Here is a 26,823-nt window from a genome sequence, read left to right on the forward strand (position 1 = left end):
TAAGTATTTAAACTTGGATTATTTATATTTCAGGCACAAGTACTCTCAAGTTCATCAGGAATTCCAGGTCCTCCTCCAGCACCTCCATTGCCAGGTGTAGGGCCGCCTCCACCACCACCCGCGCCACCTCTACCTGGAGGAGCTCCTCCTCCACCTCCACCACCTCCTTTACCTGGAATGATGGGGATACCACCACCACCCCCACCACCACTTTTATTTGGGGGACCTCCTCCACCACCACCCCTTGGAGGAATTCCTCCTCCCCCAGGAATATCACTTAATCTACCTTATGGAATGAAGCAGAAAAAAATGTATAAACCTGAAGTGTCCATGAAGAGAATCAATTGGTCAAAGGTAATACTAAAACTAGAGTTTTTTGACTTTGTCTAGCTTTTGTTGATCATTGCTATGTGTACACATTGTGTAATGTTTGAGAGTATGACTGCTGACTCTTTCCGTTCCTTTGTGGGTTCATCATTTTATGTCCATCTTTCAATTTAGGCTCTATATAATTGGAAACTCTCCAGATAGTTTGACATTGTGAAGTAGGCAAAAGGAAAATCAAAGTGATGTAGAGAATAATATTTGAAATATACCAACAAATGAAAAGCAATTTTGATTCCTTTAACATAGCTTTTCTTTAAAAATTTTTTATTGATATGTAATATTTGTACATATTTATGAGGTACATATGATTTTTGCTACATGCATAGAATGTGTAATGATCAAGTCAGGGTATTTAGGATACCCATAACCTTTAACATTTGTCATTTGTTTGTGTTGAGAACATTCAGATCTTCTCTTCTAGTTATTTTGAAATATACAACATATTGTTAACAATGGTCACTTTACTGCGCTATCAAATGCTAGAACTTATTCCTTTTATCTAACTATATGTTCATACCCATTAACCTATCTCTGTTCACCCTCCCACCTCCCACACACACCCTTCCCAGTCTCTGGTAACTGTCATTCTATTCTCTACCTTCATGATACTCACTTTTTAAGCTCCCATATATGAGTGAGAATATATGATATTTGTTTTTCTGTGTCCAGCTTTTTTCACTTAACATAGTGATCTCCAATTCCATACATATTGCTGCAAATGACAGGATTTCAGTCTTTTTTATAGTTGAATAGTATTCCATTATGTCTCAATACTATATTTTCTTTATCCATTCATCCACTGATGGACACTTATCTTGATTTCATATCTTTGCCATTGTGCCTAGTGCTGCAGTAAACATGAGGGTGCAGGTATCTCTTTGATATACTGATTTCCTTTCCTTTGTATAAATACTCAGTGGTCAGATTACAGCATTATTGTATGGTAATCCTGTTATTTAGGAGCATTATTGTATGGTAATCCTATTATTTATGTTTTTGAGAAATCTTTATATTGTTTTCCATAATGGCTGTACTATTTACATTCCTAACAACAGTATATGAAAATTCCCTTTTCGCCACGTCTTTGCCAGCATTTTGTCTTTTTGATAATAGCTATTCTAATTGGCATAAGATGCCAGTAAGATACCTCACTGTGGTCTTGATTTGTATTTCCCTGGTGATTAGTGATGTTGAGCACATTTTCATATATCTTGGCCATTTGTATGTCTTCTTTTGAGAAATGTCTACTCAAATTATTTGTCTACTCTTTAATGTGATTATTTGTTTTGTTGCTGTTGTTTGGGTTTCTTGTATTTTTTGGATGTTAGTCCATTGTTGGATAAATAGTTTGCAGATATTTTTTCCCATTCAACAGATTGTCTCTTTACTCTGTTATTTGTTCCCTTTTCTGTGCGGAAGCATTTTAGTTTAATATAATCTCACCCATTTTTGTTTTTGTTTCCTGTGCTTTTCAGGTCATAGCCACAAAATCTTTGCCTATATTAGTGTCCTGGAGCATTTCTCTTATGTTTTCTTCTAGTAGTTTTATAGTCTCAGGTCTTATGCTGAAGTCTTTAATCAATTTTGAGTCCATTTTTGTATATTGTGGGAGATATAGGTCAGGTGTAATTCTTTTGCAAATGGATATCCAGTTTTCCTATCATCATTTTGAAGAGGGTGTCCTTTCCCCATTGCATGTTCTTGGCACATTTGTGCCAAATCTGTTAACTGTAAATATATGGATTTACTTCTGGGTTCTCTATTCTATTCCATTGGTGTATATATCTCTTTTTACATTAGTACCATGCTGTTTTGACTACTATAGCCTTGTAGTATATTTTGAAGTCAACGTCCTGCTTTGATCTTTTTGCTCAGGATTGCTTTGGCTATTCAGGCTCTTGTGTGGTTCCATATGAATTTTGGGATTATTTTTCCTATTTTTTGTGAAAAAATGTTAATGGTATTTTGATAGGGATTGCATTGAATCTGTAGATTGCTTTGAGTTGTATGGTCGTTTTAACAGTGTAAATTCCTTTATTCTATGAGCATTGTCTCTCTTTCCATTTGTTTGTGTCCTCTTTAATTTCTTTCATCAGTGTTTTGTAGTTTTTCTTGTAAAGGTCTTTTACTTCTTTGGTTAAATTTATTCCTAGGTTTTTTATTTTTTTGTAGCTATTGTAAATGAGATTGCCTTTTTATTTTTTCCAGCAAGTTTATTGTTCGGCTGTAGAAACATTAATAAATTTTGTGTGTTGATTTTGTATCCTCCAACTTACTGAATTTATTAATTATATGAGTTTTTTTGTGGGGTGTTTAGGTATCTCCAAATGTCAGATTATGTTGTCTGCAAAGAGGGACAATTTGATGTTCTCTTTTCCAATTTGGATGTCCTTTATTTCTTTGCTTGACTGATTGCTCTGGCTAGGACTTCCAGTACTATGTTGAATAGGAATGGTGAAAGTGAGCATCCTAGTCTTGTTCCAATTCTTAGAGGAAAGGCTTTCATGTTTTGTCCATTCAGTATGATGTTAGCAATGGGTTTGTCATATATGACATTTATTATGTGGAGGTATGTTCCCTCTCTGCCTAATTGTTGAGAGTTTTTATTGTGAAGGGATGTTACATTTTATCAAATGCTTTTTCTACATCTGTTGAGATAATTATATAGTTTTCATTGTTCATTCTTTTGATGTGATGTATCACGTTTATTGATTGGCATATGTTAAACAATCCTGGCATTCATGGGGTATATCCCATTGATTATGATGTATTATCTTTTGGATGTGCTGTTGGATTCAGTTTCCTAGTATTTTGTTGAGGATGTTTATGCCTGTGTTCATCTGGGATATTCTTTAATTGTTGTGTCCTTGTTTGGTTTTGGTATTGGGGTAATGCTGGCCTTGTAGGATGAGTTAGGAAGAATTTCCTGCTCTTTAGTTTTTTTGGAATAGTTTGACAAGAATTGGTGTTAGCTCTTTTTTACAAGTCATTAGTCCTGGGGCTTTTCTTTATTGGGGGGACTTTCTTGGTAGATTGTATATGTCCAGTAATTTATCCATTTCCTCTGGCTTTTCAGCTTGTTAATGTATAGTCGTCCATGATATCTTTTGTATTTCTGTGCTATCAGTTGTAAGGTCTCCTCTTCCATTTCTGATTCTGTTTATTTAGGCCGTTTTTTTTTTTTCTTGGATAATCCAGCTAGTGGTTTATCAATTTTATCTTTTCAAAAAAAAAACCTAACTTTTTGTTTTGTTGCTCTTTTGTATTATATTTTTAATCTCTGTCTGGCTCAGTTCTGCTCTGATCTTTATTATTTTTTCCTTCTACTGATTTGGGGTTTGGTTTGTTCTTGCTTTTTTAGTTCCTTCAGGTGCAAAATTAAACTGTTTATTTGACATCTTTCCATTTTTTCGAAGTAGGTGTTTATTGCTATAAACATCCCTCTTAGCATTGCTTTCCACAGGTTTTGATATATTGTTTTTTTAATTTTCACTTATGTTAATACATTTTTTAATTTTTTTCTTAATTTTTTAATTGACCCAGTGGTCATTCAGGAGCATGTTCTTTAAGTCTATGTACTTGTGTAGTTTCTGAAATCTCTCTTATTATTGATGTCTAATTTTATCCCATTGTGGTCTGAGAAGATACTTGATATGATTTTGATTTTTAAAAATTTGTTGAGACTTGTTTTTTATAGTAGCATATGTTTTATCCTTGAGAATGTTTCTTATGCTGATGGGAAGGATGTTTATTCTGCAGCTGTTGGATAAAATGTTCTGTAAATGTCTTTTAGGCCTGTTTGTTCTAAAGTGCAGTTTAAATCCAATGTTTGTTTGTTGATTTTCTGCCTAGATGATCTGTCTAATGCTGGGAGTAGGGTGTTGAAGTCCCCAACTATTACTATATTAGAGTGTATCTTTCCCTTTAGATCTAATAATATTTTCTTTGTATATCTGGGTGCTCCAGTGTTGGGTACATATATATTTTGTCATGTTACATCCTCTTGCTAAATTGATGCCTTTCTATATCTATCTATCTATCTATCTATCTATCTATCTATATATATATATCGATATATAGATAGATATCTATATATCGATATATAGATAGATAGATATCTATATATCGATATATAGATATATATCGATATATATATAATGACCTACTTTGTCTCTTTTTACTATTTTTGACTTAACATCTGTTTGATCTGATATATGTATATTTACTCCTCACTTTTGGTTACCATTTGCAATTTAGTATCTTCTATTTTCAGCCTATGTGTGTCTTGCAGGTGAAATATGTTTCTTGTTGGAAGCATATAGTTGGGTCATATTTTTTAGTACATTCGGCCAGTCTATATCTTCTAAGTGGGCAATTTAATTGGTTTACATTCAAGTTTATTATTGATAGGTGAGGACTTATTCCTGTCATTTTGTTAATTGTTTTCTGTTCATTTTGTGTATCCCTTGTTTTTTCTTTCTTTGTTATTGTTTATCCATGTGGTTTAGTAGTTTTCTGTAGTGTTAACATTTGAGTCCTTTCTCTTTCTCATTTGTGTATCTGCTCTACATGTGAGTTTTATACTTTCATGTGCTTTCATGATATATTCTCTTTCAGATATGTAGGACTTCCTTAAGCATTTCTTGCAGGGCTTTTGTAGTGGTGATGAATTCCCTCAGTTTTTGCATGTTTGGGAAAGACATTATGTATTTCTCCTTCATTTTTGAGGGATAGATTTGTTGGGTATATACAACTGGCTTCTATTTTTTTTTTCTTTTGACACTTTAAATATAGTGTCCCATTCTCTCTTGGCCTGTAGCCTCTCCAATATGCTGCACCACGTGTTCCTGGGATGTACGACACCTTGTGGGCTAGAGTGCTGGGACCTGGTCTCATTGCTGGATCTAGCCAGTATCACACCACTGCAGTCATCTGGGTGGATGTGGGGAGATTTCAGTGGGCTCCAAGGATGTGGAGATAGAGTATCATTCAGCCCCAGGGCAGGATGTAGTCTGATTGGGTTTGGGCTCTCAATCTGTTGCCATACTGCAGCTGCTTTGGTCTTGGTGGCATGTGTGGGATCCAGTGTGAATGCCCATTCTAGAGCAATGCCATTGCACAGACTGCAGGTAGCTTTGTATACTAAAGACTAGTTTCAGGGCCTGTGGAGGCTGAGTGGCTCTCCTATGGCTAGAATCTTCAGAGTTCACAGTGGGAATCTGGACCACTGGGGATATGTTATTTACCCTTTTCCCACATTGGGGAGCGTCTCTGGGCTCCCAGCTGATCACAGCCAGGCTTGCTGCCTGGATTCCCTCTCCTTCCATGCCTCAGGTGTTTTCTGTAACTTCCCTGCCAAATTCCAGTGTTTTTACATGTTGTGATTATCTACTCTCTTTTTTTGGCTTTTTATGGAGGCTATGAGTGCCACCTACCTCCAGTCAGCTGAAGCCTCTTCCCCATTTTTCTTGAATAAAATCCTTTTTATTATTGAGCCTTTTTATCTTACTTGTTTTTCTTAGTGAATGACTTTTTTCTTTAATTTTACACTTTCAAATAGTGTGGAATAAGTGACAATATTCAATATTGATATACCTTAATTTTTTGATGTATGAAAATACTTTCTTCTGAATGTTGTTTGCCTTTATTATTAGCAAATAATATGTTTGTTTTAAAAGGTTGTTACGTAGATTGACACAGTCCTCATTCACTGGGAACTAATTTTCTAATGAAAATCCATTTACCCAGACAACCATCTGGGGAAATGTGTCATCCAATAGCATATTTACAGTATTAGACAGCATCTATGTAGTAAGTTGGTTTAAACAGAATGATGGTTAAATCATTTTTCAATCTTATGCATACATTTATGCTTTGCTCATAAGAGTAAACTTGGAGTAAATGGTTTTAGAATGTAGTTTTCTTTTAAAAAAATTATGTACAGTTCATCAAAATACAAGATTACAAAGCTGTTGCCTAGTTATCTTCCTGTGTTAATGTTGTTATATGCTTCCTAATTTAACAATTTAGTATACAGTGTAATGGTAGTTATACATCACAAAACTTCATGGTGTATTGGAAGATAAAGTTCTAATCTTGGGTAGTAGTTAAGACCACAGTCCTCTGGAGCACTTATCTAGGTTTAAAATCCCAGCTCTGCCATTTACTAATTTGGGCAGCCACTTAAACTTTCTTGGGCTCTGTTTCCTCATCTTTTAATGTAGAGATAATAACAGGTCAAAAAATTATTATGAGGATTAAATTAGTTAATATATGCAAATAACTTAAGGCAGTACCTGACACAACGTAGGAGGCGTGTGTCAGCTATCATTATGGTTGCTACCTTAAACCTAATGAGTGAACAAGAGGAATTCACTTTTCTAAGTCTGAGTTTCCCTGTTTTAAAAAACCCAGGAACAAGAAGATTTATGTGAGTTGGGGTTAGGATTTCCTAAGTTATTTTTAAGACTCCTTCCAGTAGAATAGTTTTTAAGGTGCAATTTGCTATGTGGTCTATTTCTATTGTTCACCATTTCATCACACAATTCTGAATTTCCCAATGAATATTTACTTTATAAGTATTATTTAGACACATCCTGAAATTGACTTAGAGGATAGAGGAATAAAGGAACTGTCATTCAACCTTGCTGAAAGTTACTTCCTTGAAAATTTAAATATGAGGTTATAATTTAGAATCTTTTCTTTGTTATTTTTGTTTCAGATTGAACCCACAGAATTATCTGAAAACTGTTTCTGGTTAAAAGTCAAAGAAGACAAGTTTGAGAATCCAGATCTCTTTGCCAAATTGGCATTGAATTTTGGTACTCAGATAAAAGGTACATTTTTAAAAATAAAATATAAGTTCCTGATTCAGGTATAATTTAATTTAGTGCTTTGCTAAAAATTTCTAGTAATGGGTATATGTATACTTTTCCCACATTGGACAGGGTGAAACATAAATAGATTGACATTTAACTATATTTTACCTAGTAAATAAAGAAGGAAATTTATTTTACCTTTGAATTTTATTATACATAAATGTTATTATTCTTCTGAAAATGCAGATTTTATTTTTATTGTTAAATATTTGTGTTGCACTGCTCCATTACAAAATAGTCGTTTTTACTGAGAAGCAGGGGAGGTGAATCTGTTGATTCACATGTAAGAGAAAATAATGTAAGAGAACACTAAAGTCTTAGAATTTTTCATGAAATTGAAATAAGATTGGTCCCATAGTCTTAAATAGTCTTTCCTGTCATGCTTGTATTACTTATCAATTTGGATTCCTAGGAAATGTTATAGTTTTTGCTATAATTAGATGTTTTCTATTAATATCAAAATCCAGTACCTTATAAGTATTGTTTACTGATTTGATAATGGAGTGCTTTGTTTATGATTAGATCCTTTATTTATTTGCTTGTGAATTTCACACATGATTTTGTTACTATACAGGTAGCTTCTCAATCTCATAATAGATCATTATGGTTCATTAATTTTTAGTATTTTATTGCAACATGATTATTTCACTGATTATTGTAGAAGTGATAGTTTAGTTAAGGATATTACTTTTTTGTCTGAATGAGTCCTTGTAATTGAAAAATGGAAATAATCCATACTCTCATACCCTTGGAATTAGCACCTTTATCGTTCATTTGTCTGATTTGTCACATTATGCCTTAGAATATGAGAATATAAATTTTGGAAGATACAGAGGTATGAAAATTAGTTTCTTTTTTTTAGATTATGTACACTGGAGATCGTTGTGCTGTATTTGTTGTTCTTTGTAAATTGAAGTTCATATGCACACACAAATCTGGGGTGATTAGACTGTTCTGAAGAATTTTGACATTTAAAAAAAGTTACTACTATTAGGCCTACCTTTCTTTTTTCTCATTTGGTATCGCAGACCTCACATTTAAAGAATTCTTCAGTGATTCAAGTGATTACCATTTACTGTAATCACTTTTTAAAGTTAAAAAATTGCTTGTAGCAAAGTGTTCATGCTTATAGCAAATTATTCATATAGTAAAATAAGGTAGTTTAACAAATGTAAATCTCCCTTCAATCTTAGACTTACAGCATTTTGCCCAGATAAAATCATTAATTCTAATTGTTCACATTTTCTCCTAGAAATAGTCTATGCCTCTCAACACATATGTGCATTTATCATTTTTTGTTTTTTATTCCTTGCTGTTTTCACCAACTGTGCCTAAAGATTATTCTGTAGGTGCTTGTGTTTATCTACTGTGTTCTTTTTACATACTGCATAGAATTTTGTGTATGGGCCTATCTTAATTTAATTAATCCCATGTTAATGGCTATTTAGATTAGTTCTAGTCTTTTGCTTGTTTAAGAAATGCTGTGGTGAACATGACTCTATATATGCTGTTTTTCACAAATTCTACAAGTAAAATTCCTGGATAAAATGCTGTGTACATTTACAAATTTTAAAGATAGTATGAAATTACATTCTGATGAGTTTGTATCAATTTATAGTGTCACAAAGAATATATATGAATATCTGTTTTCCCAAAATCTTTGCCCACCTCAGAGGTGAAAATGGTAAATCATTGTTATTATAATTTTTGCTTTTTTAATATGGAGTGAGATTGAGCACATTTTCTTATATTCACAGGCAATTTTATTTTACTTTCATTTTAAAAAATAATTTTAACTCTTTTTTTATATTTAGGGGGTACATGTGCAGGATTGTTACATGGGTATGTTGCATGATTCCAAGGTTTGGGACGCAAATGATCCCATCATCCAGGTAGCGATGAGCATAGTACCTGACCATTAGTTTTTTAATCCTTGCCCTCTTCCCTCCCTCTGTTCTCTATTAGCCCCCAGTGTCTATTCCCATCTTTGTGTCCAAGAATACCCAGTATTTAGCTCCCACTTATAAGTGAGAACATGCAATATTTAATTTTCTGTTCCTGCATTAATTTGCTTAGGATAATGGCCTCCAGCTGCATCCATGTTACTGCAAAGGATATCACTATTTATTTATTTATTTATTTATTCATTCATTCATTCATTCATTTATTTTGAGACAGAGTTTCGGTCTTGTTGCCCAGGCTGGAGTGCAATGGCGCGATCTTGGCTCACTGCAACCTCTGCCTCCCGAGTTCAAGCAATTCTCCTACCTCAGCCTCCCGAGTATCTGGGATTACAGGCACCCACCACCCTTAGCTAATTTTTGTATTTTTAGTAGAGACTGGATTTCACCTTGTTGGCCAGGCTAGTCTCAAACTCCTGGCCTCAGGTCATCCACCCGCCTCGACCTCCCAAAGTGCTAGGATTACAGGCGTGACCCACCATGCCCGGCCAGGATATGATTTTTTTAAATTGTGGCTGCATAGTATTCCATGGTATATATGTACCACATTTTCTTTATCCAATCCACTGTTGATGGGCACCTAGGTTGATTCCATGTCTTCACTATTGTAAACAGTGCTGTGATGCACATAAAAGCGCACGTGTCTTTTGGGGGAAATGATTTCTTTTCTTTTGGATTTAAACCTAGTAATGTGATTGCTGAGTAGAATGGCAGTTCTGTTTTAAGTTATTTGAGAACTCTCCGAACTGCTTTCTACAGTGGCTGAACTAATTTACATTCTTACCAACAGTGTATAAGTGTTCTGTTTTCTCCACAGCCTTGCCAGCATCTGTTTGGGGTTTTTTTGGCTTTTTAGTAATAGCCATGCTGATTCGTGTGAGATGGTATCTTGTTGTGGTTTCAATTTTTCATTTCCCTGATGATTAGTTTTATGGGCATTTTTTCATATGTTTGTCAGCCTCTTGTATGTCTTTTTATTTTTATTTTATTTATTTATTTATTTTGTGACAGAGTTTCGCTCTCGTTGCCCAGGCTGGAATGCGATGGTGCAATCTCAGCTCACTGCAATCTCCGCCTCCTGGGTTCAAGTGATTCTCCTGCCTCAGACTCCCCAGTAGCTGGGATTACAGGTGCCCGCCACCATGCCCAGCTAAATTTTGTATTTTTAGTAGAGACGAGGTTTCACCATGTTGGCCAGGCTGCTCTCGAACTCCCGACCTCAGGTGATCCACCTGCCTCAGCCTTCCAAAGTGCTGGGATTACAGGCATGAGCCACCATGCCTGACCCATATGTCTTCTTTTGAGAAGTGTCTGTTCATGTTCTTTGCCCACTTTTTAATGGGGTTATTTGTTTTTTTGGTTGTTGATTTCTTTAAGTTCCTTATAGATTCTGGGTATTAGACCTTTGTCAGATGCATAGTTTGTGAATATTTTCTTCCATTGTGCAGGTTGTCTGTTTATTCTGTTAATAGTTTATTTTGCTGTGCAGAAGCTCTTTAGTTTAATTAAGTCCGATTCATCAATTTTTGTTACAGTTGCTTTTGAGAACTTAGTCATGAGTTATTTCCCAAGGCAGATGTCCAGAATGGTGTTTCCTAGGTTTTCTTATAGGATTTTCATAGTTTGAGGTCTTGTATTTAATTCTTTAGTCCATTTTGACTTTTTGTGTATGGTAAAAGACAGGCTTTCAGTTTTGTTCTTCTGCATATGGCTAGCCAGCTGTCACACCACCATTTATTGAATAGGTAGGCCTTTCTCCATTGTTTATTTTTGTTTGACTTTGTCACAATTCAGATGGCTGTAGGTGTGCAGCTTTATTTCTTGGTTCTGTTGGTCTGTTCCATTGGTCTATGTGTCTATTTTTGTACCAGTACCATGCTGTTTTGGTTATGGTAGCCTCTTAATATAGTTTGAAGTCAGGTAATATGATGCCTCTGGCTTCGTGCTTTTCGCTTAGGATTGCTTTGGCTATTTGGGCTCTTTTCTGATTCCATGTGAATTTTAGAATAGTTTTTTTCTAAGCCTGTGAAAAATGACATTGGCAGTTTGGTAGGAATAGTATTGAATCTGTAAATTGCTTGCTTTGGGCAGTATGACCTTTTTAATGATATTGACTCATCCAATTTATGAGCATGAGATGTTCTTCCATTTGTTTGTGTCATTCATTATTTCTTTTAGTAGTGTTTTGTGGCTCTCCTTGTAGAGATCTTTCACCTTCTTGGTTAGATGTGTATGCCTAGGTATTTCATTTTTTTTGCCTATTGTAAATGATATTGTGTTCTTGATTTGGCTCTCAGCTTGAGAGTTATTAGTATGTAGAAATGATACTAGCTTTTGTACGTTGAGTTTGTATTTTGAAACTTTGCTGAAATTTTTTATGTGTTCCAGGAACCTTTCGGCAGAGTCTTTAATGTTTTCTAGGTTTAGGATCATATCGTCTGTGAGGAGAGATAGTTTGACACCTTTTCCTATTCGGATGTCTTTTATTTCTTTCTCTTGCCTGATTGCTCTTCCAAGGGCTTCCAGTACTGTGTTTAATAGGAATGATGAGAGTGGGCATCCTCGTCTTATTCCAGTTCTCAAGGGGAGTGCTTCCAGCTTTCCTCCATTCAGTATGATGTTGGCTGTGGGCTTGTCATAGATAGCTCTTATTATTTTGAGGTGTACCTAGTTTCTTGTGGATTTTTATCATGAAGGGATGCTGAATCTTATTGATGGCTTTTTCCATGTCTATTGAGATGATCATATGGTTTTTGTTTTTAATTCTTTTTATGTGATGAATCACACTTATTTATAGATGTTGATAAACATTGAATCCCAGAAATAAAGCCTACTTGATCTTGCCAGAGTAACTTTCTACTGTTTGCTTGATTTGGTTTGCTGGTATTTTGTTGAGAATTTTTGTGTCTATGTTCATTAGAGATAGTGGCCTGTAGTTTTCATGTTCTGTTGTTTCTTTGCCAGGTTTTGCTATCAGGGTGATGCTGGCTTCATAGACTTATGGAGGAGTCCCTACTCTTCAATGTTTTGAAACAGTTTCAGTAGAATTGGTACCAGCTCTTCTTTCTATGTCTGGTAGACTTCAGCTGTGAAACTGTCTGTTCTGGGTGTTGTTGTTTGTTTGTTTGTTTTTGTCATTTTTTAAAAATTTAAATTACTGATTTAATTGTGGAACTCAATATTTGTCTGTTCCAGGTTTCAGTTTCTTCCCGATTCAATCTTGGGAGGTTGCGTGTTTCCAGGAATTTATCTGTCTCCTCTATATTTTGTAGTTGGTTTGCACAGAAGTATACATAACAGTCTCTGAGGATCTTTTGTTTTTCTGCAGGATCATTTGTAATGTCACCTTTGTTGTTTCTTATTGTGCTTATTTGGATGGCCTCTTTTTTTCTTTTTTAATCTAGGTAGCGGTCCATTTATCTTGTTTATGCATTCAAAGAATCAACTTTTGGTTTAGTTAATTCTTTGTGTGGATTTTTGGGTATCAATGTCATTCTGTTCTTCTCTGGTTTTATTCATTTGCTATGCTAGCTTTTGCATTGATTTGCTCTTGTTTTTTGCTTCCTCTAGGTGTGAAGCTAGATCTTTAATTTGAGATTTTTCTAACTTTTTCAGGTAGGCCTTTAGTGCTATTAACTTCCCTTTTAATACTGCTTTTGCTGCATCCCCAAGATTTTGGTATGTTGTGTCTCTTTTCATTTATTCCAAAAAAATTTTGATTTCTGTAAAGGCATAAAATTTCTTTTTCTGTAGACTTCCCCCTCCATTTCTTTGCATATTTTCTATTGAGCATTTACGCTTTTGATTATGGACTTATTTGAATTGAATGCTACAAGAATCATAGATTTTATAAAATTTTAGAGTTAGTCTGGATCTTAGAAGTTATTAAACACAGACTCTTTGTTTTACCAATGAAGAAACTGAAGTAAGAGACAATGAGGTAAGTGTAAAACCCATTAAAGATAGTGTGGTATAGTAGGAAAAGCCAGAGGAAATAAATTCACACATACTTGCATTCCAGCTGTGATACTTGTAACCTCGGAGACTGAATTTTCTCATACATAAAATGAATAGGCTAATGTTTACCTGGTAGTATTATGAGAATTAAACAAGATTATATATTTAAAGCACTCAGCACATTGGTATCCCTTTCATTTAACTTGATGCTCTGTGTGTGTGTGTGTGTGTGTATGTGTGTGTGTGTATGTGTGTGTGTGTGTGTGTGTGTGTGGGTGTATGTGTGTGTGTGTCTTAGTTATTGATGCTTCAGTACAACTGTTAATTCAGCAAAATTTACTGCTCTTCTTTTCAGCACTTGGTAGAGCTAATCAGTCAGAATTGAAGCAATTCTTACTGCAGCTGCCAAAACCTAATCAAACCAAATCAAAACCAAACAAAATTCATATAAAACCTCTCCTGTATGTATTGCTGAGAATGCTTTATTTTCATTCCTCTTAACTTTGATTCTTTGAATTTTCTATTTCACGCTACTACGACTTCCATAATTGTGGATATTTAAGTAGAAATCTGGAAAGGATCACCTTTCAGTACCATTACTTTTACTAAAATTTACTTCTGAAAGAACATATACAGGATCAATTATGCATCATAGCCTATTTCAGACATGCACACCATAGCTAAAACAAATTTTAATGATACTAAACTGCCATTCTTTTGTAACACACAGTAACTATTGATTGATGTTACTGTAATTGCTGAAGTTCCTTGTCATTCGCAGTGCCTTGATTCATAATGTGGTCAATAGGTGGCAGGTTTAGTAAGAAATCAGCAGGAGGGTCTGCTTTCATGAAACTTAAACTTCACCGCCCGGGTTTTCTTTTCTCTAGGACACCTTTTTCCCCCATTTTGCTGTTCATTGCAGCTCACTCAGCTGCATTCTGGAAGGAACATCATTCCTGTTTTTGCTAATAGCTGTTTCAAAACCTCTTAGACCAGTGTTCTAAAACCTCTGACTATTTTTCACTACTGCAAGAACATAGGAGAGCTCATGCCTCTGTCCTCACTAAGTGTACTGTAAAGCACTACAAGTCTATTTTTCAGGACGTTGTTTAAGAGCTAAATAGGAGCTTTAAAATACACTAGTTCTCATATCTATAATATTTAAATGTTTAAATATTTAATATGTGAAAGTAGCATAAAATTATACTTCCTATTTAAATTAGTTTTAGAGAAAATTATTTTTAATGTTTTATTTAAAAACAGATTATTTCTGTTTTGGGAAAGAATGGATATCTTATTTCATTTAGTTTAAGTTTGTAGAGTATCTATTATGTGCGAGGTTCTATACTAAATGGGAGGGAAAGAAATGAATAAGATCTTGTCCAGGCACCAGGGAACTCACAATCTACTGAGAGAGGTAGGAGGATGCCCAGTATATTTAGTCAAGTTGTAGTAAATGTTAGAGTAGATACTTTTTTTAAAGCTACTGGGGTACAAAAACAAATAATTAATTTTGAGTAGGGTCAATGGAGATCCTAGAGGTAGTATAATTAGAGTTGGGACTTGAAATTTTAATAGAATTTCTATAGGGAAAGAAGGAAGGAAAGACGGCATTCTAGCTAGAGAATACCATTAGTAAAATGTTAAAAGAAAAACTTGAGACAAATCAAATTTTACAGAATTCATTTGAACAAGGAATCATTCATTAATTGGTCAGCATTCAGAACCAGCAGGGTTTCAGTGTGAGCATCAGCCTTTCATAGTATGAACATGGGAACAAAGTAGAAAAATCATCTAATTGTCTACGGATGGTCATTTATCTCATTTGGGCGTGGTGTGATGAGACATTTGCCTTGTCTGGGAATAGACTCATCCATTGGCTGCCTACAATTGGCTGAAGTTTGGCTATTTGTGATTGGCTGAAGCTCAGCTGTTTAAAATATACAGTTGGCGTCTCATCTCTGTGTAGGCCTCTGCATCCATGGATTCAACCAGCCATGGACAGAAAATATTTGAAAAAAATAAAAAATATAATACGCTGAGCGTCGTGACTCGTGCCTATAATCTCAGCACTTTGGGAGGCCAAGGTGCGAGGATCATTTGGACTCAGGACTTTGAGACAAGCCTGGGCAACATAGTGAGACCCCATCTCTGCAAAAAGTAAAAAAATTAACTGGGTGTGGTGATATGCACCTGGAGTCCCAGTTACTTAAGAAGCTGAAGTGGGAGGGTCACTTGAACCTGGGAAGTTGAGGCTGCAGTGAGCCGTGATCGTGCTCCTGCACTCCAGCCAGGATGGCAGAGTCTCAAAAGAAAGAAATGTAAAAAAGACAGTATAACAACTATTTACATAGTATTTACATTAATGGCAGAAACTGCAATTACTTTTGCATCAACATAATATTTAGGTATTATAACTAATCTAGAGATGATTTAAAGTATATGGGAGGATATGCATAGCTTCTATATGAATACTATGCCATTTTATAGCAGGCATTTGAATATTTGCTTTTTTTTTTTTTTTTTGAGATGGAGTTTCGCTCTTGTTGCCCAGGCTGGAGTGCAATGGCATGATCTTAGCTCACCGCAACCTCCACCTCACGGGTTCAAGTGATTCTCCTGCCTCAGCCTCCTGAGTAGCTGGGATTGCAGGCATGCGCCATCACGCCCGACTAATTTTGTATTTTTAGTAGAGACAGGGTTTCTCCATGTTGGTCAGGCTGGTCTCGAACTCCCGACCTCAGGTGATCCGCCCTCCTCATCCTCCCAAAGTGCTGGGATTACAGGCATGTGCCACCGCACCCAGCCAAATATTTGTATATTTTGGTATCTGCAAGGGCTCCTGGAACCAATCCTCAGTTGATACTAAGGGATGACTTACTCTTTCTTTAGGTTTCCATTTGTTAAGTTGGAACGTAAAGTTTGAAGACAGTCTTGGGCCAATGATCTGCTGTTCATTTAATTTATTAATGAGGAGGGGTGAAACGCATACTGCCTTGAAGGCACAGGCAGTCAGCCTTGGGTCAGGACTCTGGAATGAAGAGACTTTGTGGCGTAGGTGGCAAGGAAACTTCACACTGAAGAATTAGGGTTTTATTCTTTAAGCATTAGTGGTTTAGTAATTTGGTGATTAGCCCTTGAATAGGCTTTTTGTGGACAGATAGGTGATGGGAATATAGAGATAGGTGATAGATCATTGATTGTGAGTAAATATCAGTAGACTAGGTAAGATATGATGATATCCTGACTAGTATGAATTCTTAATCTGCATCTCTAAGGTCTATTCTAGTTCCCAAATCTTGTACCTTCATGCTTATGACATTTACGTTCTACTCACAAGCCATAATAATGTCATATTACAAAATATATTTCAAAATACTCTCTGAATTCATGAAATATATATGTTAGAAACAGCTGGAGAATATCCTGTTAGTAGCTTTGAATATCTATCATATATGTAAGTGTTGGAATTTGTATATATGTTCTAGTTTTGTTTATTATTCAATTTGATGATATTTGGGGGCATAGAATCATCAAGGCTAGAATGGTAGTGTCATTCTCCTTTAAAAACTATAGTAATTATAGACAATAATGATATCGTATAAGATTTAAAGTAATGATGGTTGATATTAACTAAATTTGAAATAATAATAAGATATGTAGCTTATAACTGCTAATTCTAATTAGAATTTCTAGGGTTCTCTAGAGGCTTCAGGAAGAACAAAGATAGTGTGGGTAGAAGTTGTAAGCAATTTCTTTGCTTTTAATGTTGCTTGGAGGAAATATAAGAAATAAACATAAGAGCTTAATAAAATTTAGCTTCTTTAATAATATATTTCTATAGTGCAATTTAGCTTTAATAATAGAAAATTGAGGTGTTATAAATATTTGAAATGCATATAAATGTCATTTTGCAGTGCTTGAAGTATTGGACGTAGCTTCAACCTTATGGTGTAACTGAGATTGAAGTTGTGTGTATGTAAAAGCACTTTTTCTTTAGGATCATATTTTAATGTGTGTTTCTTAGTCTAAGAATCAACTGGCTGCTTCTGAAGATACCCACCCTTGCTTGGTTGCTCAATACAGTCTTCTATATTTAGTGAACTAATGAAAAGACAAAAGAGTAGAAAAGTGTAATTCATCTTTGTCTTCATAATATAGAAATTCTTGCAATTGACTTGAAATTAATGAGATGTCAGTCTGAGAATGCACAGCCCTTGTAAGATGGTGCTAACGTGTCCAGAGAGAGTTCGTGTCCTAACAAATAATTTGTCATCTTAATGACACAACATGCATCCTTCTGTAGTATAAGCTTTAATGTATATGGTAACAAACCAGGAAGGCTTAATTCTTTCAGGCAGCAAACTAAAAACCATACTTAACTATCTTAGTGTGTTTGGGCTGCTATCACAAAATACCATAAATTGGGTAGCTTATAAACAACAGAAATTTATTTCTCGCACTTCTGGAGACTAAGAATCCAAGATCAAAATACTGGTATATTTGGTGTCTTTTGAGGGCCTACTTTCTGGATTATGGAGGGTAGCTTCTTTCTGTAACTTCACATGGTGGAAGTGGTGAGCTGTCTTTCTGGAGTCTTTGTTATAAGGGCACTAATACAATCATGAAGGCTCTGCCCTCGTGACATAATCACCTCTCATAGGCCCCACCTCCTGGTGCCATCACCTTGTGTGTAGGTTGGAACATATGAATTTAAGGGGGACATAAACCTTCAGTCCATTGCAATACCTGTACGTAATTTCTTTTCTTTCTCTCCCTCCCTCCCTCCCTTCCTTCCTTCTTTTCCACTGTCACCCAGGCTGGAGTGCACTGGCATGATTACAACTCACTGCAGCCTTGACCTCCCAGGGTCATGTGATCCTCCCACCTCAGCCTCCCTTGTAGCTGGGACTATAAGTGTGCACCATCATACCTGGCTAATTTTTTGTATTTTTTGTAGAAATAGGGTTTCACCAGGAGGCGGAGCTTGCAGCGAGCCAAGATCACGCCACTGCACTCCAGCCTGGGCGACAGAGTGAGACTCCATCTCAAAGAAAAAAAAAAAAGAAATAGGATTTCACCATGTTGCCCAGGGTGATCTCAAACTTCTGGGCTCAAGCAGTCCACCTGCCTCGGCCTCCCAAAGTGCTAGGAATACAGGTGTAAGTCACTGTGTCCAGCCCATAATTTCATCATTTTAATTATATCTAAAGTTTTTTGGATTTCTAAATATAAATAATTATTTTTGTATGTCACTTTACCAAAGTGTTTTTTTTTCATTATGGACATTTTAAGTGTTTCAACTTATGATGACACACATTCATTTCCAGTTGTCATTTTCTAGCATTAATTACCTCCTTTATGTAAAAGGAGGAACAAGGGATGTTTCAGCCAGAGATACATGGCATTGTTTAATTATAAGTCACCAATTGTAGAGGGAAAGAGAGTATCTTCTGCCTTCTAAGCAAATAGACTTCAAAATAGCTCCGTCTTTACATATTGACAATATGTGGTGATTGTACTACTTCTATTAATATAATACCATCTCAACAACATCTAGTAACAGCAATAATAGTAATAATTATAATTAAAACAATAATAGCACATTTATTAAACATTATATCCCAAGAGCGATGATAATTATTTTAAATTCATATCATACCAACCTCATACCAACCCTAGGTACTTGTATTGTTGTTTTGTCGGTTAAGAAACTGAGACTATGGGAGATTAAGCAATATTTTGTTTACATATCTAGTAAGTGGCAAAATGGTGATTTGAGCCCAAGTTTATTCTTAATCTTAATCACTTCTGTATGCTGTAACAATGACTTTTAATGGCTTCTATGCCCTTAGTAATTTGTGCATTTTGTTGCACTGTTAACTGATCCCTTTTTCATATGGTTAATCATATAGTTCCACATATATTGTATTATCTTGTGAAATATGTAATCCTATTATCCTGGCACTAAAGATAGTTCTTCAGAGCTCAAACCAAAACTAGGAAGCTGTACGTTATCCATGGAAAGAAATAAGATTCTTTCTATAACTTAGATTTTTTTAGGCATTTTCTATGTAGAATCTGTCAGTGGTAAAACGTTGCCGTGACTTGAAGTCTGTCTTTTCTAATAATGAGTGAAGGAATGTGGTCTTCATGCCATTAGGCATTTGGTAATGATATATTAATATAGTTGAGATTCATAAAGTAATGAAATCAATTTTTCACTTGGACTCTTTTGAAGTTAGCTTCATAACATTATAGACACCTTGTGTTATTTTAATATGACACTTTTAGCTATGAGTTAGTGAGACTGCCTTTCCCCATTTCAGTGATTTTTGCTGATAAATATATAGATTAAGCACAATAACAAGTGTTCTGTTAATAGCATTTCTAAGTCATATAGCTTCTCATTCATATTTGGAATCATTATTCTATGTAAATTAGTTTTTTTGTTGTTGTTGTTTTTTTTAAGACAGAGTGTTGCTCTGTTGCCCAGGCTAGAGTGCAGTGGCATAATCTCGGCTCAGTGCAACCTCTGCCTCCCGGGTTCAAGCGATTCTCCTGCCTCACCCACCCAACTAGCTGGGATTATAGGTGCACACCACCATGCCCGGCTAATTTTTGTATTTTTAGTGGAGACGGCATTTCGCCATGTTGGCCAGGCTGGTCTCAAATTCCTGACCTCAGGTAATCCACCCACCTCAGCCTCCCAAAGTGCTGGGATTACAAGCGTTGAGCCACTGCGCCTGGCCAGTAGATTAGTTTTATATTGGCAAATAGAAATTATTTACATTGAAATCCAGTGGGAAATTGTAACATTGCTGTATAAAACTACAAAGAGGTGTGCTTTATTCTTACTGGATATTAATGGCAGTTAAACTAGTTCCAGAGTATATCTTGCATGATATAAGAAGAACAAGAGATTTATCAGATTTAAGAAATTAGTTTAGAGAGGTTCAAATCTGGTAGCTTTTCTGAAGCATTATATACAGGTAATCTTCCATTTAGTTAATTAATCCTTGTTGGTGAGATAAATTTAATGCATTCTTTTCAAACTGTATTTCAGTAATTTGTATTCATTACTCAGTTTTGCCTAATTTAAGGATAGCCCCATTTATATTATTATTATTATCATTATTACAATAATCACTAATGTTCTTTTTAGAACAATGCTTATCATCTTGTAAAGTAGGTGTGCTGATGGAGCAAGCTAAATTTTGTTATTAGGTGTCCAGCAAACACCTAATGGGAGATGTCCCAGGAAATTCAAAATTATAACAGAAAAATATCTCGTCTATTTTAATGCATGCTTCTAGGAATACAGCTGCACTTGAAAACAGATTCACATTTTGTGTATGACTATCATGTTGAAAGAACTTTAACTTTTTATTTTATTGTTGTGAATAATATTAGTTACCTATAGCTGCATAACCCAATATCCCAAAATGTAGCAATTAATAGAACACTCATTTATTTTCTCACAGATTCAGGAATCTTGGCAGATCTCAGCTCAGTCTTCTGTTTCAAAGTTCCTTACAAGGCTGCATACAAGATGTTGTCAGGGTTGTGGTCCTGTGTGAAGGCTTGACTGGTGAATGATTTGTTCCTAAGCTCATTCATATGATTGGCAGGATTCAGTTCCTCCAGAGTGATGGGACTGAGGGCCTTCATTCTTGGATGTTTGTTGTCCAGAACCCACCCTTGGTTCCTTGCTCATGGACCTCTCAGTAGGGCAGCTCATAAAAGTCCATTTGCTTCATCAGAGTGAAAGCCAAGGAGTGAAGAGAAAGAATGAAAGCAAGTCATTCATAAGGAAGTCACAGTCTTTTATAGCCTAATTTCATCATTAATAACATGTAACTAGGTTCAACCCTTACACACTGATAGGGGAATTACTCAAGGGCATGACTACCAGGATGCAGGGAACATTTAGGAGTCATTTAAGAAGCTGCATACTCACGTGGATATATACAATTTGATTTTAACAAATGTTATGATATCTCTTTCTTTGATGACTTCAACAGAATCCTAATTGGTCTTTCTGCCTTCTCTCCTGTTTTGTGATAATCATGGCATTCCCATGTTTGGAACATTTCACTGACTACCTCTTCAGGAGGAGATTGAAACTCCTTGTCATGGGTTTCAAGGTTATTTACCTTTTCACTCACACTAAATTGTACTTAAACTGAACTCTTTTGTTCCTGGAACAGAGACACTTAAAAGACTTGGAGACTTCTCCCTGAATACACTTTAATTTAACCAATTCTTCATTTGGCTTGTATTTAGATGACACTTCCATCAGAATGCAGCCTTCACAATTTACTATCGTCTTGACTCATTCACCTCCCTCATTAGACACTGAGCTTGCAGGAAGGAGGAAGCATTTCTGTTTACTATTGTTTTCTCGCATGTACCACAGCTTCTGGCAAATATAAGTATGTAACACACAAATGAGTTACAGTTATATATACTTAGTTTCATTGCACTAAGGCAAGTATAATAAGGTATGAGTACTAACCCATAATTATTTAGTCACATAGTAATGAAACAGGAAATTTTCCCAGACTCCTTCACTGGCAGAAACTGGAATGAGGGCACTGGAGCTAGCCAGCTGTTTTGGCTGGCTGCAATTGCTTGGATCTGCTGCACTCCACCCCTTGCAGGAGGGGGAGCACAGCTGAGTTGGTGCAGGAGCCAGGGCGAGTGCTTCTGAGTGTCAGCAGAAGCAAAACTCTGGTGCCGGCCCTGCAGCAGCATCTAGAGGGGAGTACCCACAACCCCCGAAGCCCCAGAAGGAGTGTTACAGGCAAAGCTCTTATAGCCATCTGCGGATGGCTTAAGTGTTTAACAGCTCAGTGGACCCTGTTCCTTTTCATGAGGGCAGAGAGTCAGTGTAACAGTCTTCTGTAACCTGAACTCTTGTCTGGCATCCAGGAAAAATCAGTTCACATAATTGAATTTAAGGATAGTAAATGTAGGGGGTGTTATTGCCAATGGAAGTGGCTCTTAGCCGGAAGGAAAGCTGGGAAGGGGATGGAGCAGGAAGGTATTCGTCCCCTGAAGTCCAGCTGTTTCCAGCTGGACTCTTTTCTAAAGTCCTGCCAAGCAAGCCGTCCCTCTGAAGTCAAGCTGCTTCTCTCCAACGTTCAGCTGCTTCTTCTCATCTCCCCCTCTCTGCTCTCAGCCAGTGGAACCTAGGGTTTTTATGAGTACAGGATGGGGGGCAGGGTGGGTCAGAGTTGGTTTTGGGAAAAGCAACACTCAAGTGGGAAAACGGGAATGAAAAGTTTTCACTGTGGGCCATGGTTCCAGGCTTGAAGGTGGAGCCCTCGCCAGGGACCCTGCCCTTTTCTGCCTAGAGTTTATCTGTCTCCTATCCCTATCAGTAGGAACTCACCATCTTTAGTAATTCATTCAGTGTGTGTGTGTATATATGTATGTATATGTATAGAATATGAATCTGCTTCTTGAAAAATCCTTCTCATTACTCATTAAATACCAGAGATCTATATAACTGAGTCTGGCTGTGGCAGTTTGCTAATGTTAATTTGTACACTTATATTCCCATGATTTCGTAATTCACTCCATTTGGGTGTTTTTAAAAAATGTATACATCAGGCCAGGTACAGTGGTTCATGCCTGTAATCCCAGCACTTTGGGAGGCCAGGGTGGGCGGATCGCATGAGACCATGAGTTCAAGACCAGCCTGGGCAACATGGTGAAACCCCATCTCCACCAAAAAAAAAAAAAAAAAAAAAAAAAAGGCCAGGCATGGTGGCATGCACCTGTGGTCCCAACTACTTGGTAGACTGAGGTGGAATGATCATCTGAACCCAGGGAGGTTGAGGCTGCAGTGAGCTGTGATCATGCCACTGCAATGTAGTCTTGACGACAGAGTGGACCCTATCTCAGGAAAAAAAAAATTGTATACATAATCACGTATTTTCTTTAAAGTTTTCAAATGTGAAACTTAGATTTTTTTTTTGTTTCAAAAGTGGTTGTGGTTGATTTAGTCAATAAAGTTTTAAAATGTATGGTTGGCCCACTTAAATAAACTTTAGTGGGCTGAAATATATGTCCATTTCTTGATTTGTTGTTTCATTCTAAGTAAAATTTTTAATTTCTCATTGTCTGTTTAAAAAATAACTGAAATACAATAATAATCAATAGAATAACTATCAAAAGATTTTATGAGAATGAAGATAAATATATATCACAGATTCAAAACAAACTGACAATTTCAGTAATTATATGTTAATATTTGTTGTGCCTTCACTATATGCCAGGTACTTTGTGAAGTTTTGACATGGATTATTACATTCAATTTTGTTTTCTACCCTATGCAGTAGGTACTGTTATTGAAATCATTTTGCAGATGAGCAAAGTGGAGCTTGAAATCAAGCTCAAGCAGGGTGATTCCGTAGCCTACATGCTACATTACTTTGCTGTGTTTACAACATGAACAAAGACTTGGAAATTGGATGTATTAGCACAATCCTGAATCCACAGCTTGTGCTTTTAAACACTACTGGATCACTCTGTAGTATAACTGTGCCTACGGCTCTACTATCAAAAATCTCACTTCAAGATCCCTTTATCTGCCCCACAGGACAAGGGTAAGGATATTAATATATGAATTTGTAAACTCTGAAGTACCTTATTCTTGCCTACCCAATTCTACCTAGTTTATGTAGAGTATTAATACATTTCTATTAATTGGACCCAGTAAAAATGTACCCACAAAAGACAGAACTGAATGACTCCATTTGCCCACTAAATGGTTTACAACATATTGAAACATGTCTCTCAATATAACACCAATCTAGAAAGAGTGAAAATATATTGAGGTTACTAACCACCCTAGATTAAGTTTTCCATTGTATGCCTGATCTGCCTTTGTTTTATCCATGGCCCCATATTAATACTATTCTGATTTCCCCCTGCTTCCTGGCACTGTTTCCTCTTGTTCTTTGTCATCTGTTGATACTGGCTTAAGGATCATTGGATGGCTGTTAATTAAATTAATTTTGTAGGAGTCTAAGCAAAATATGTGATGCATTCAAATGGCAAGTACAACTACTGTGAATTAACAATAGTTCCTCCGTTAGAATGGCTTACTGAGAGTTGATTGTGCCTGGCTTCATGTGATAAGAATAAACTGATAACTTGCTTCTGGCAATGTGTTAGGAATGTGTTGTTTCCTAGCATGTAATTGCTTTTAATAGTAGGTAACAAAAAGTAACTACTCTGTGACATGTGATGCTATTAGGATATTTGTAATTTTCTTTGAAAAGAGAAGCTGGTGTGATTGGGTACCTTTTGTTCTGCTAACAGCAGTGATAAAGATGCTATCACTCCTCTCATAGGTTTTACTTACTATTTGCTCTTGCAGAATCAGATCACATCTCTATTAATTATTGGCATTTTGGTTCTATTTTACATGCTTTTGTTTTCTGAATGCTGACAATTTAAGCATTTTAATGATTGACTGCATTAGCAAATATTAATTAGCCGCGTGATAGATCAGCATATGGTTCTGAAATCTTTGTAATATATTGTATAGACATTCATTTTTAACGTTTTCGTAATCCATTTCAGGGCATAAACTGAACACATACACAGACTCATCGGAAATTTCTTAGATTTGAGGCAGAGTTTTGGGACACAAGCGATTTTTAAATATTTCAGACTGCGGCAAAATTTAGCTAAGGGATTCCTTGTTTTTTAGCAGTTCCTGAGAAGACTTGCAATCAGCCATATTTTGGGGGGAGTGCGGGTTCACTTATATTCTATGAAAGCAATGGGATTTCTTTTCTTTAGTGTTTTCTACTTGAAAGTTTTTTGGTCTGCTAATATTGTCTATTATCTTTATATAATGATGATGCCACCCCCCTAATTAGTAGAGCATAATACTGTTTTGATTTTCAGTAATAATGTTTTTTTTAACTGATCATGTCATCCATATTTGCTTAATATTTCCTGTAACTAGTGACACTTTTTTATGATGACAAAGGGCTGGCCATGGTGCAAAACAAAGCTGACTGACTCAGTAAGCATTGAATTCATGACCTTGGTGTTATTAGCATGGTGCTCTAACCAACTTAAACAATTGGCCACAGGTAAATAATATGTGATGACAAAAATAACTAAAGTTGTCAGCCATTTTAAGCTGATAATATTTGCTTTCTGCAATAGCAGTGCCTGAGACAGCTTCATATTATAGCTCTCTTAAATTATTTAATAATGAAGACTTTTGAACATGCTTTTTAAATTTAGTGCCTACCTATATCACAATATAACAATATATAATTGATCTTATATTTTTTTTCAAAAGGCAAGTCAATAAGTTCTTGATTTTGTTATTTTTAGGGACACAACTAAATATATTTTAACTAAGGTTTATTGAGAGAGAGAGAGAATTACTTGTACAAAGTCTTTTCTGCGTTGTATCAATATTATGGTGTCATTTGCATTTTGTTCCAGTGATAGTCTCCATTTCCTCCAACCCTCAGAGACATTAAGGCAATTATTTATTGTTATCAACTCTTTCCAATTTAATAATGTTTTTGAAAATACCATTATCACTTTCCTTGGTGGGCAGTTTATATTTGTGCCTCAATGTTTATATATTGCATAATATTTCCCTGAAAATTATTACCAATAAATAAGTTTAATTAATTAGGATGGACCCTAGTTAGAATCTAATAAAGTAGTGGTCTTAAGAGTTTGTTCTGGTTTTTATGAATTTTGCAAATGGTTATAAAATGGGTAATCTCTTTTTATAATTTCGTATTTATGTGGTATATGTAGCTTCTTTCAGTCATCTGTTTAAATAGAGGGGAACAAATGTACAGAACTTTGAAGGTATATGTGGAAGGGAAAGGTAATTAAATGTTTTTATGGTAATATTATTTTTGTATTTTAGTATCTTTAGCTCAGATCTATTTATGTCCCCCTAGACTAGGAGTAAGAAGCAAAAGGAGTAATGAGAACAATCAACCTCTGGTCAGATATTTAGGGATTGTTTAGAGATCTTTTCAAAGATCATCTGTACCTTTTGGCAGCAAAGCAAAAAATGGGATCTAGGCCTTTGGGAAATTTGCTATGTAGGTCCATTCTTAGGCCGTAAGTTTCCCCTGGGCCATATGTTAAAGAAAACCCTGTTATCTAGTATTGAATTCCTTTATGGTCAAAAGAATTACTAGGGACTTGTGCTATTTGGGGTGTTATTTTAAGTTGTGAAACTCTTTTTGTTGATTGTCTGAATTCATTATCTCCATTATTTGTCTCTTGCAGCAACAATGATATTGCTGGTCAGCGTCCAATGTCTCAGGATTAATATGATTAGAATTGCAACAAATATATATAAAATGAATTAATTCATAAGCTGTGCTAGATTTGTTTTGGTCTGTGGGCATTCTGTTGACTGGTTGTTGAGGGTTCTGTACGTTCCTTAGCCGTTGGGCAATGGCCAACCAGAAATATACATGTGAGCTGGAAATTCAGCTGTTTATTTAAACAGGAGCACAGTTAGCATAGACAGAAAGGAGTTGATTCATATGGTATTTGTTATATACTGTGCATTCTTCTGAATATTTTATATATATTAACCCATTTAATTAATTCTCATGGAAGAA

General features: G+C 35.7%; 1 protein-coding gene across 7 annotated transcripts in view; it reads left to right on the forward strand.

Moving 5' to 3' along the window:
• DIAPH2 (diaphanous related formin 2) overlaps positions 1–26,823 on the forward strand; it is a 905,937-nt gene that overhangs the window by 276,057 nt on the left and 603,057 nt on the right. For all 7 annotated transcript variants that reach the window (XM_054544831.2, XM_054544832.2, XM_054544829.2 and 4 more), the window contains 2 exons: positions 34–354; positions 7,109–7,223. In XM_054544831.2, coding sequence (XP_054400806.1) covers positions 34–354; positions 7,109–7,223 — 436 coding nt within the window. The remainder of the gene's footprint in view (positions 1–33; positions 355–7,108; positions 7,224–26,823) is intronic.

The sequence above is a fragment of the Pongo abelii genome, chromosome X, assembly GCF_028885655.2.
Source record: "Pongo abelii isolate AG06213 chromosome X, NHGRI_mPonAbe1-v2.0_pri, whole genome shotgun sequence".
Lineage (NCBI taxonomy): Eukaryota > Metazoa > Chordata > Mammalia > Primates > Hominidae > Pongo > Pongo abelii.